Genomic DNA, 13,230 nt, shown 5'->3' with positions numbered 1-13,230 from the left:
ATTGCTAGTGTGAAATGACACAAATGATAAAATAGACACCAATAAACTCCCACAGTGCTTTACAACCTTTTTTGTTGAGCCAAGGCACATTTTTTTTTTTGCGTTAAAGGGGAACATTATCAAAATTTCAGAAGGGTTAAAACCGATAAAAATCAGTTCCCAGTGACTTATTTTATTTTTCGAGGTTTTTTTCAAAATTTTACCCATCGTGGAATATCCCGAAAAAAAGGCTTTAAAGTGCCTGGTTTTCGTTATCTGTGAAGCCACCGTCCATTTTCCTGTGACAGCAAGATATAGCGACATTAGCTCGGATTCAGACTCGGATTTCAGCGGCCTAAGCGATTCATCAGAGTACGCATGTATTGAAACGGATGGTTGAAGTATGGAGGCAGATAGCAAAAATGAAATTGAAGAAGAAAACTGAAGCTATTGAGCGAATAGCTATTGACGCTATATCTGCCTTAGCATCGCCGGTAAAATGTGCGGATCAAACGATCGGGACTTTCGCATCTTGTGACACTGGAGCAACTTAAATCCGTCGATTGGTAAGTGTTTGTTTGGCATTAAATGTGGGTGGAGGGAAAGGCTGGATGCAAATATAGCTACAAATGTACATACAGCTAGCCTAAATATCATGTTAGCATCGATTAGCTGGCAGTCATGCCGCGACCAAATATGTCTGATTAGCACATAAGTCAATAATATCAACAAAACTCACCTTTGTGATTTTGTTGACTTTATCATTGGAAATGCATCTGCAGGATATCCATACATCTCCGTGCTATCTCTGCCTTAGCATTGCTGGTAAAATGTGCAGACCAAACGATCGGGACTTTCGCATCTTGTGACACTGGAGCAACTTAAATCCGTCGATTGGTAAGTGTTTGTTTGGCATTAAATGTGGGTGGAGGGAAAGGCTGGATGAAAATATAGCTAGAAATGTACATACAGCTAGCCTAAATAGCATGTTAGCATCGATTAGCTGGCAGTCATGCCGCGACCAAATATGTCTGATTAGCACATAAGTCAATAATATCCACAAAAGTCACCTTTGTGATTTCGTTGACTTTATCGTTGGAAATGCATCTGAAGGATATCCATACATCTCCGTGCTATCTCTGCCTTAGCATTGCTGGTAAAATGTGCAGACCAAACGATCGGGACTTTCGCATCTTGTGACACTGGAGCAACTTAAATCCGTCGCTTGGTAAGTGTTTTTTTGGCATTAAATGTGGGTGGAGGGAAAGGCTGGATGAAAATATAGCTAGAAATGTACATACAGCTAGCCTAAATAGCATGTTAGCATCGATTAGCTGGCAGTCATGCCGCGACCAAATATGTCTGATTAGCACATAAGTCAATAATATCCACAAAAGTCACCTTTGTGATTTCGTTGACTTTATCGTTGGAAATGCATCTGAAGGATATCCATACATCTCTGTGCCATGTCTGCCTTAGCATTGCCGGTAAAACGTGCAGATCAAACGATCGGGACTTTCGCATCTTGTGACACTGGAGCGACTTAAATATGTCGATTGGTAAGTGTTTGTTTGGCATTAAATGTGGGTGGAGGGAAAGGCTGGATGAAAATATAGCTAGAAATGTACATACAGCTAGCCTAAATAGCATGTTAGCATCGATTAGCATGCCGTGCTAATCGATGCACATTCTACGAAAATCAACTTGAATAAGTCCCTGATCGTGTTGTTACACCCTCCGACAACACACCGACGAGGCATGATGTCTCCAAGGTAAGGAAAACTGTCAAAAATACGGAAAATAACAGAGCTGATTTGACTTGATGTTTATGTGTTTGAAAAAATGGCGGTTGATTACGTTGTGACGTCATCGCTCCGAGAGCAAATGATAGAAAGGCGTTTAATTTGCCAAAATTCACCCATTAGGAGTTCAGAAATCGGTTAAAAAAAATATATCGTCTTTTTTCTGCAACATCAAGGCATATTTTGACGCTTACATAGGTCTGGAGATAGTGTTCCCCTTTAAAAAAAAAATTCAGCAGAAATCGGTTGACGGTATAAAAAAAAAAAAAAAGTCGGATGGTGCGTGGACCCGTTTTCATTTTTTATTAAAAAAAAAAAAAAATGATACAATTAATACGTTTTTCAAAACTGACTTTGGCTCATTTTCTGTGAAAAACATATATCAGAATACATATTTAATGACCGTACTTGCCAACCCCTTTTCTGCAGCGATTACAGCTTCAACTCTTCTGTGGAAGGCGGTCCACAAGGTTGCGGAGTATGTTTATTTGGAATTTTAGACCAATCTTCCAAAAGCGCATCGGCGATGTTGGCCGAGAAGGCCTGGCTCTTGGTCCCCGTTTTAATTCATCCCTAAAGTGTTCTGTCGGGTTCAGGTCAGGACTCCGTGCAGGCCAGTCAAGTTCATCCACGGCAGACTCTCATCCATGACTTTATGGATCTTGTTTGGTGCACTGGCCAACCTTCCTGATTTTCCTGAATTTAGGTGCCCCTAACCGAAAATCTCTTGGGGCAACCATTCTCCCGAATTTCTCCCAATTTCCACCCGGGCAACAATATTGGGGGGCGTGCCTTAAAGGCACTGTCTTTAGCGTCCTCTCTCACCTGAAAAGTGGACTATTATATATGCCTCCGTCATCCATAGGTTTATCTATAACCCAAAATGTATGCAGGAACGGAGCTATTTCTCAGCGTGTGTTTATTCCGCACAACACAACATCCGGATTCCCATCACGCATTGCTTCAAAACTACGGCAAGTAGTAATGTCCAAAAAAAAAAAACAACAGTGACGAAGCAGAAGAACGAAGAGGAGACACGGCGACGACGACTAAGAAGAAGAAGTACGCTTTCAAGTTTTAAAATGATTGAGAAAAAAAATAATTGCAGTTCATTCAGAACAGAAGTTTAATCATTTATTTGTATAATTTATAATTAATCATCTTTGTTGTTCGTAAGTAGAGATGTCTGATAATGGCTGTTTTGCCGATATCCGATATTGTCCAACTCTTAATTACCGATTCCGATATTAACCGATACCGATAAATACAGTTGTGGAATCAACACATTATTATGCCAAACTTTGTTGTGATGCCCGGGATGCATTAAACAATGTAACAAGGTTTTCCAAAATAAATCAACTCAAGTTATGGAAAAAAATGCCAACATGGCACTGCCATATTTATTATTGAAGTCACAAAGTACATTTTTTTTTTTAACATGCCTCAAAACAGCAGCCTGGAATTTGGAATATGCTCTCCCTGAGAGAGCATGAGGAGGTTGAGGTGGGCCAAGGGGTTAGGGGGTAGCGGGGGGGGGGGGGGGGGGGGGGGGTGTATATTGTAGCGTCCCGGAAGAGTTAGTGCTGCAAGGGCTTTTCGGTATTTGTTCTGTTGTGTTTATGTTGTTTTACAGTGCGGATGTTCTCCGGAACATTCTTTTTTGGTGTGGGTTCACAGTGTGGCACATATTCGTAACAATGTTAAAGTTGTTTGTACGGCCACCCTCAGTGTGACCAGTATGGCCGTTGACCAAGTATGCATTGCATTCACTTGTGTGAGTGAAAAGCCGTAGATATTATGTGATTGGACCAACACGCAAAGGCAGGACCTTTAAGGTTTATTGGCACTCTGTACACCTGCGTTCTAAAAAGTCATAATTTTTACTTTTTGAAACAGAATGAGCATTTATCGGCCGATAATATCGGCAGTCAGATATTATTGGACATCTCTATTCGTAAGCATATACCTTAAAATCTCACAAGCTAATTTTAAAAGTCTGTGGCTTAATTACAGCCACTGAATTTGTGCACGCTTTATACAAACCCCGTTTCAATATGAGTTGGGAAATTGTTTTAGATGTAAATATAAACGGAATACAATGATTTGCAAATAATTTTCAACCCATATTCAATTGAATATGCTACAAAGACAACATATTTGATGTTCAAACTGATAAACATTTTTTTTGTTTTGTGCAAATAATCATTAACTTCAGAATTTGATGCCAGCAACACGTGACAAAGAAGTTGGGAAAGGTGGCAATAAATACTTACAAAGTTGAAAAAATTCTCATCAAACACTTATATGGAACATCCCACAGGTGTGCAGGCTAATTGGGAACAGGTGGGTGCCATGATTGGGTATAAAAGCAGCTTCCATGAAATGCTAAGTAATTCACAAACAAGGATGGGGTGAGGGTCACCACTTTGTAAGCAAATTGTGGAACAGTTTTAGAACAACATATCTCAACGAGCTATTGCAAGGAATTTAGGGATTTTACCATCTACGGTCCGTAAAATCATCAAAAAGTTCAGAGAATCTGGAGAAATCACTGCACGTAAGCAATGGTATTACGGACTTTTGATCCCTCAGGTGGTTCTGCATCAAAAACCGACAGTGTGTAAAGGATATCACCATATGGGCTCAGGAACACTTCATAAAACCACTGTTAGCAAATACAGTTGGTAGCTACATCTGTAAGTGCAAGTTAAAACTCTGCTATGCAAAGCCAAAACCATTTATCAACAATATCCTGAAACGCCGCCAGCATGGCTGTGCCCGAGCTCACCTAAGATGGACTGATGCAAAGGTGTTCTATGGTCTGACGAGTCGACATTTCAAATTATATTTGGAAACAGAGGATGTGGTGTCCTCCAGAACAAAGAGGAAAACAACCATCCGGATTGTTATAGGCGCAAAGTTCAAAAGACAGCATCTGTGATGGTATGGGGGTGCATTAGTGCCCAAGGCATGGGTAACTTACACATCTGTGAAGGCACCATTAATGCTGAATGGTCCATACAGGTTTTGAAGCAACATATGTTGTCATCCAAGCAACGTTATCATGGACGCCCCTGCTTATTTCAGCAAGACAAATGTTACAACAACGTGGCTTCGTAAAAAAAGAATGCGGGTACTTTCCTGGCCCGCCTGCAGTCCAGACCTGTCTCCCATCGAAAATGTGTGGCGCATTATGAAGCGTAAAATACGAGAACGGAGACCCCGGACTGTTGAACGACTAAAGCGCCCTCAACATATTCCACTCATCCTGGACATGCAAACTAAGTCTTTCCCAAGTTCCAAACCAAATCTCGGTTTTCCTGGAAATTCAAATGCTTCAACATTCCAAACTATTCTTATATTCATATTTCATTCTATCACCATTGGAGTGTTCACATGCAATTCCCCCAGGAATCGCCTCATCTTGGTAATTTACAAACTACCGCATTTTCTCTGACTTAACTTTCAGATTTTAGCCAAAGGCAAATTTTTTTTTTTTTTTTTTGTTTGCTGTTTTTATCTGCCACACGTAGAAACCTGGTCCGTGGAAGTAATGCATACATTAAACCAGTCCCTGCTGGAAACAATGTTGGGGAACCCTGCTTTAGATCATCATGATACTGAATTTACTCAAAAACACCTGCTGGGCAAACAAGTGTACTCCAAGCAAAAAGTCCATTGAAAGCAGAGTGAAAAAAACTTGCAAAAAAAAACGTCCTCGCCTATGACAATTGTTTGAAAAATAATTTAAATTGTAAAGTTATTCCGCGGATAGAACACGGCGACCCATGATTGGTGCAAGAACAAGGTCAATAAATCCTGGGTCAGTCCGGGCGTCAAACCCTCCAGAACGCCCCTGACTTTACAAAAGAGTTTTTTTTTCTTTTAGTTTTTCAAGGTTCATCTGAGAAAAATCTTTGCCTGAAACTCAAGCACTCCCTTTTTCCAATCTCTATTGTACAATAAAAGAATTCACTACATTTGTTTTAGCTCTTATTGGTTACAATAAAACATTCTACTCGTGTAGGTCAAGAGTTTTTCTATTTCTCCAACTCTTAAACGGCCTTTCTTAACCATAGGGCTATGTTCTGGTCCGCAGCGGTGCTTGGGTGTAATACACAATCCCGCCACCTGGGGCAGCAATGACCGCAACAAACAAACACAAGAAGTCTGGAGCTAAAGTCATAGGGGAGCTTCTTAAGCGCAAAAAAATATGACTAAAGCGGTGAAGCTGTAGTTTGATTTGCAACATAATTTTATTCACCCTTTAGTTGAGAAACGTGTCTAATATTAATTTAGTTCATTAATTTCAACCCAACGTAAATGTGTGGAAGCTATATTTGTCGTCACTTATTTAGGATTCACCTATTATGCAATCTATGAAAACTAGCCAAATGTATTTATTTTAGGTTGACGTGTTAAAGAAATATTTAATCAGGTGGTGTCGTATCATTTGAGAAGTCTGTAAACTGTAAGTAGTTTAGATGTAAACATTGATTACAACGATAATCAAGAGAAAGATGACTAATTAATTTGAGTGGGCCCTGGGTGCGTCTGTAGGGGTCAAAATGGTTAAGACTCCCTGGTGTAAAAAAAAACAGCGATGCACACTAAATAGGAATTAATGCATTTAAGAGTACCGTATTTTAAGGACTATAGGGATTATAAGGTACACAGCCGATGAATGGTCTATTTTCGATCATTTATGCAGATCCCAAATACAGATCAGCAGGTAGCAGAAGGTAAGAAAAGTTGGTTTTGCATAATATTATGAAACAAAATGCCAGATAATATCCGTGCTAATAGGTCCTTATACACACACCAAAATAATACTCGTATGTTTAATGCACCGACAATCCAAGCCATGTGGCTTCATAGCTTACCGAAATCGTACTAAAAACATTTTGACATATTTTGAGTGCCGTGTGTGCACTCAAAGTTTTGGTGTTATTTACTGAAGTTTTGGTGTTGTTTACTGACATCATATTGCAGTCTACACATATCTCTTATGTATGGCTGCCATCACACTTCTTACACCATGTACCAATTAAAATAGCTTTGAGGTCTGTAAGCAAGACCAGATTTATGCCGTGTATTAGGCGCACCGGGTTATAAAGGTGCAGTGTCGATTTTTGAGAAAATGAAAGGATTTTAAGTGAGCCTTGTAGTCCGAAAAATACGGTATGTAAAGCAATGCTTTTAAGCGTGGTATTAATAGTATGGAATTTTTTTTCTAGGAATATACAATGCCGGTCTCGTTCACTTGAGTCATATTGCCATCAAATTGCAGTCTACACGTACTTCTTATGTGTGACTGCCATCTACTGGTCACACTTATCACACCACGTACCAAATAAAGGTGCTTCGAGGTCGGTAAGCACGACGAGAATTATAATGTACATTACCGAAAAATACGGTATGTAAAGCAATGCTTTTAAGCGTTGTTATAATATGGACATTATTTTTGTAAGTATGTAAACTGTCTGTGTCGTTCACATGAGTCATATTGCCATCATAGTGCAGTCTACACATATCTCTTATGTGTGACTGCCATCTACTGGTCACACTTATTCCAAATGTACAAAATAAAGTTGCTTCGAGGTCGGCAAGCACGACCGGAATTATGCCGTACAATAGGCGCACCGGGTTGCAAGGCGCACTGTCGATTTTTGATAAAATTAAAGGAATTTACGTGCACTTTATAGGATTTTAAGTGTGCCTTGTAAGTGTTCAACTTCAGCCTAAACCCTCTCGGTCTGCAACATTTTCAATTTATGAATGTACAACTGTTTGTTTATGTAAAACTGTTTGTTTATTTTGTTGACCACTGACGGAAGAAATAATAAACTACTGTAAACTAAGTGCGCCTTATCGTCCGAAAAATAGTGTATGTAAAGCAATGCTTTTAAGCATGGTAATCTTATGTAAATTATTTTTGTAGGAATATAAAATGCCGATGTTGTTCACTTGAGTCATATTGCCATTATGTGCAGTCTACACGTATTTCATATGTGTGACTGCCATCTACTGGCCACACTTATCTTCACACCACGTACCAAATGAAGTTGCTTCGAGGTCGATAAGCACGACTAGAATCATGCTGCACATCACAGAAAAATACGGTATGTAAAACAATGCTTTAAGCGTGGTTCTAATATTATGGACATTATTTTTTTAGGTATATAATGTGTCAGTGTCGTTCACTTGAGCCATATTGCCATCACAGTGCAGTCTACACGTATCTCTTATGTATGGCTGCCATCTACTGGTCACACTTATTACACCATGTACCAAATAAAATAGATTATAGGTCTGTAAGCACAACCAGAATTATGCCGTATATTAGGTGCACCGGGTTTATAAAGGCGCACTGTCGATTTTTGAGAAAATTAAAGGATATTAAGTGCGCCTTATAGTCCGAAAAATATGGTATGTGAATCAATACTTTTAACCGTAGTAATAATGTTACGGACATTATTTTTGTAGGAATATAAAATGTCGGTGTCTTTCACTTGAGTCATATTGCCAGTCTACACATATCTCTTATGTGTGACTGCCATCTAGACATTATTTTTGTCGGAAATCAGCGTGGGTTTTGTGTTTTTAACCAAAAAAAACAACAATACATTACAGTGTTTCTTGTTAGGGAGACAAAGAATATTATTACGGGACGGCATGGCGCGGTTGAGCAACCTGAGGGTTCCTGGTCCGATCCCCCACCTTCTACCAACCTTGTCACGTCCGTTGTGTCCTTGAGCAAGACACTTCAGCCTTGCTCCTGATGTGTGTGTGAATGGGTGAATGAGGAAGTTGTGTCAAAGCGCTTTGAGTAGCTTTGAAGGTAGAAAAGCGCTATGATAACCCATTTACCATTTATATTACTTAACGAGTGTAAAAGTGTCAACAATGTATCAATTTTACTGCAAAATGTCAGTTAATTATTACATTTGTTTCAGCTCGTTTTCTTTTCAATGAAAAATGAAAAAAATTTGCAAAGTGATGTGCAATTTCATTCAAGGAACGTTGCGCCTTTTTTTTTTTTTTTTACATTTCCCGACTGCAGAAAATAGGTCAAATGTTTCTCGGGTAATTCTCTCTCTGTCCTGGTGCGTTTGTGAGGGGAAGGCACTGACCTTTTGACACCTTAGCATCCCGGCTGAGTTGTGCTATTGTGAAGGCCGGGAGGAACAGATGTTTGCCTGCGCTGAAAAACAAAAAAACAAAACAAACAAAAAAAAACGGTTGAGCTGCAGCATTAAATAAACACAATTGGGTGAATGATTGTCTCCACGCAGAGCATTTTCAGCAAGTGATTGTCCAATGACTGACATTAGAATACAGTAGCATAGTAGGCCTTGGTATTCATTAAAAACAAGGCAGAGGTTTTCTTTAACAAGTATATTTCATGGTTTGGGCCAATGCAACATCACACATACTTGTCATTGCAGAATTACAAACCCCGTTTCCATATGAATAGGGAAATTCTGTTAGATGTAAATATAAACGGAATTCAATGATTTGGAAATCATTTTCAACCCATATGCAATTAAATGCACTACAATGACAAGATATTTAATGTTCAAACTCATAAACTTTATTTTTTTTTGCAAATAATAATTAACTTAGAATTTCATGGCTGCAATACATGCCAAAGTAGTTGGGAAAGGGCATGTTCACCACTGTGTTACATCACATTTTCTTTTAACAACACTCAAACGTTTGGGAACTGAGGAAACTAATTGTTGAAGCTTTGAAAGTGGAATTCTTTCCCATTCTTGATGTATGTAGAGCTTCAGTCGTTCAACAGTCCGGGGTCTCCGCTGTCGTATTTTACGCTTCATAATGCGCCACACATTTCCTATGGGAGACAGGTCTGGACTGCAGGCGGGCCAGGAAAGTACCCGCACTCTATTTTTACGAAACCACGCTGTTGTAACACTTGTCTTGCTGAAATAAGCAGGGGCGTCTATGATAACGTTGCTTGGATGACAACATATGTTGCTCTAAAACCTGTATGGACCTTTCAGCATTAATGGTGCCTTCACAGATGTGTAAGTTACCCATGCCTTGGGCACTAATACACCCCCATACCATCACAGATAATGGTTTTTGAACTTTGCGCCTATAACAATCCGAATTATTATTTTCCTCTTTGTTCTGGAGGACACCACGTCGTCTGTTTCCAAATATAATTAGAAATGTGTACTTGTCAGACCACAGAACACCTTTCCACTTTGCATCAGTCCATCTTAGGTGAGCTCAGGCCCAGCCAAGCCGGCGGCGTTTCAGGATATTGTTCATAAAAGGATTTGGCTTTGCATAGCAGAGTTTTAACTTGCACTTACAGATGTAGTGACCAATTGTAGTTACTGACAGTGATTTTTATGAAGTGTTCCTGAGCCCATGTGGTGATATCCTTTACACACTGATGTCTGTTTTTGATGCGGTACGGTCTGAGGGATAAAAAGTCCGCAATATCATCGCTTATGTGATTTCTTCAGATTCTCTGAACTTTTTGATGATTTTACAGACCGTAGATGGTAAAATCCCTAAATTCTTTGCAACAACTCGTTGAGAAATGTTGTTCTAAAACTGTTCGACAATTTGCTTACAAAGTGGTGACCCTCACCCCATCGTTGTTTGTGAATTACTTAGCATTTCATGGAAGCTGCTTTTATACCCAATCATGGCACCCACCTGTTCCCAATTAGCCTGCACACCTGTGGGATGTTCCAAATAAGTGTTTGATGAGCATTCCTCAACTTAAATCAGTATTTATTGCCACCTTTCCCAACTTCTTTGTCATGTGTTGCTGGCATCCAATTCTAAAGTTAATGATTATTTGCAAAAAAAATAAATGTTTATGAGTTTGAACATCAAATATGTTGTCTTTGTAGCATATTCAACTGAATATGGGTTGAAAAGGATTTGCAAATCATTGTATTCCGTTTATATTTACATCTAACACAATTTCCCAACTCATATGGATATGCGGTTTGTAAACATCAATTTCATATTTAGCACAAACCCGCTCAAGAGAAGACATACATTGTACAGGAAAGCCCCATAAAAGGTAGGAAAAAGGTGAATGCTAAGGGGGATGAGTTAAAAAAAAATAAAATAAAAAACTCGAAAGCCACATATTCAAAGGGATGGCTTGGGTCTTCGGAGGTGGCGCTGCGCAGAAATGACAGCAGCAACTGCAGGAGTTAAGGGGTGAGCAGTAAAACTGTGTTTGAATATATAAAAAAATAAAAAACAATTTTCTTAAAAAATGAATCAAATACAATTAAATTGCACATACAAGTTAAATAAACTCAAATAAACAATGCATTTTGGACAATCAAAATACCATTTTCCAAGATCAAGGAATTTTCCAGAGTTCCCGGTTTTCCAAAGCCCTATTTTCAACTCTTACTGGAAAGTTGTCAGTCCACATTTTTCAACCATTATATCTTTAAAACACTCCTCTTTGTTGGGACAACAAACACTCCATTTTTTGTTGCGTTACAAATTATCCATTGCCCACATTTCCCACATACAAATTTCCGTTTTTTCCCGATTAATTCTCAATTCAAACTGTTACTATGTTAACATTTTTCAACCGATTCCAAGAATTCCAAATCTAACCTATTCATATCATCTGGGAACATTGTGCTAGTATCAGTATATTTTTTAAAAATCCCAGGTTTCACGAAATTTCCAGGAAATTCCCTGTATATGACTGGACGTATTCATAGTTTTACAATACCCTAATTTTTTAAAATGTTGCGCCATTTTTAAACCTTATTCCGAACTTTCAACCATCCAAGATTACTCTTCCGATAAGTCGAACGCAAAACATGTTTTACCTTTCCCCAAATTTCCAGATTCTCCCTGAATTTTCTCTCAATTGACAATGAATAGGCAATATACTGTACAATCGACTGAATATTCCACATTTCTCATCCGATTTGAACCGATCCGCCACACACACACTCCACTCACCCTGAACAGCATTTCCGAAAATTAGCTGGTTACCCGAAATTTCCAGGAATTTCCCCCCATTGACAATGAACGGGCAATAGACAAACCTCTCCATATCCCACATTTCCTACGAACAAATGACGAAGTACCCATTTTTAATTCAAACTGTTACTACGTCAACATTTTTCAACCGATTCCAAGAATTCCAACACTAAGCCATTCATATCATCTGGGACAATTGCGCTTGTATCAATATATTAAAAAAATCCCGGTTTTCACGCATTTCCCAAATTTCCAGGAAATTCTCATTCAAATGAATGGAAAGATACAAAGTTTGACATGCCCTAAATTCTCGAAATACTGCGCCATTTTCCAACCCTATTCCGACCTTTCAACCATCCACACTATTCTTCTGATATAATGAACACGTTTTCCCGTTCCCAAAATTACAAATTTCCTGGAATTTTTGTCATTTATAATGAATAGGCAATATACAATCTACTGCATATCCCACATTTCTCATCCGATTTGAACCGTTCCACAATCCACACACTCCACTAACCTTGGGCAATTCAAGCCAGCATTTCCCGGTTCCGAAAATTCCCTGGTTACCCGTAATTTCCGCACATTCACAATGAATGGCCAATATACAAACCTCTACATATCCTACATTTCCCACATACAAATTCCCGGTTTTACCGAAATACCAATTCTCAATTCAAACTGTTACTGTCAACATTTTTCAAAATTCCATACATTCTAAAAAATCCAACACTAACCAATTCATATCATCTGGGACAATTGTGCTAGCTAGTATCAATATTTAAAAAAAATCCCGGTTTTCACGCAATTCCATATTTCCAGGAAATTCTCATTCAAATGAATGGACAGATACAAAGTTTGACATGCCCTAAACTCTCGAAATACTGCGCCATTTAAACCCTATTCCGACCTTTCAACCATCCACCCACATTACCCTTCTGATATATCCAACGCAAAACATGTTTTACCTTTCCCAAAATTCCAGATTATGCCTGAATTTTTTTCCTTATTGACAATGACTAGGCATCATACAACACATTTCTCATCCGATTTGAACCGTTCCACAATCCAGACACTCCCCTCACCTTGGACATTCAAGCCAACATTTTCCGGTTCTGAAAATTCCCTAGTTTCCAGTAATTTCCAGGAAATTCCCACCATTGACAATAAATGGGCAATATACACAGGCAATATACCTCTCCATATCCCACATTTCCCACGTACACATTCCCCGTTTTCCGAAATCCAATTCAAACTTTTACTATGTCAACATTTTTCAACCGATTCCAAGAATTCCAACACTAACCCATTCATATCATCTGGGACAATTGTGTAGGTATCAATATTTTTAAAAATTCCTGGTTTTCATGAATGGACATATACAAAATTTTACAATGCTCTAAAATCTCGAAATACTGCGCCATTTCAAACCCTATTTCGA

At 38.8% G+C, this 13,230-nt stretch overlaps 1 protein-coding gene across 1 annotated transcript in view; it reads right to left on the bottom strand.

The window, feature by feature from the left end:
• foxp4 (forkhead box P4) overlaps positions 1-13,230 on the bottom strand; it is a 311,486-nt gene that overhangs the window by 297,172 nt on the left and 1,084 nt on the right. Inside the window, exon 2 of the mRNA XM_061922608.1 lies at positions 8,915-8,985. Within this exon, the coding sequence (XP_061778592.1) occupies positions 8,915-8,932 (18 nt within the window). The 5' untranslated portion in view covers positions 8,933-8,985. The remainder of the gene's footprint in view (positions 1-8,914; positions 8,986-13,230) is intronic.

The sequence above is a fragment of the Nerophis ophidion genome, linkage group LG16 (assembly GCF_033978795.1).
Source record: "Nerophis ophidion isolate RoL-2023_Sa linkage group LG16, RoL_Noph_v1.0, whole genome shotgun sequence".
In the NCBI taxonomy this organism is placed as follows: domain Eukaryota; kingdom Metazoa; phylum Chordata; class Actinopteri; order Syngnathiformes; family Syngnathidae; genus Nerophis; species Nerophis ophidion.
This window is presented reverse-complemented; position numbering and strand designations above follow the sequence as displayed.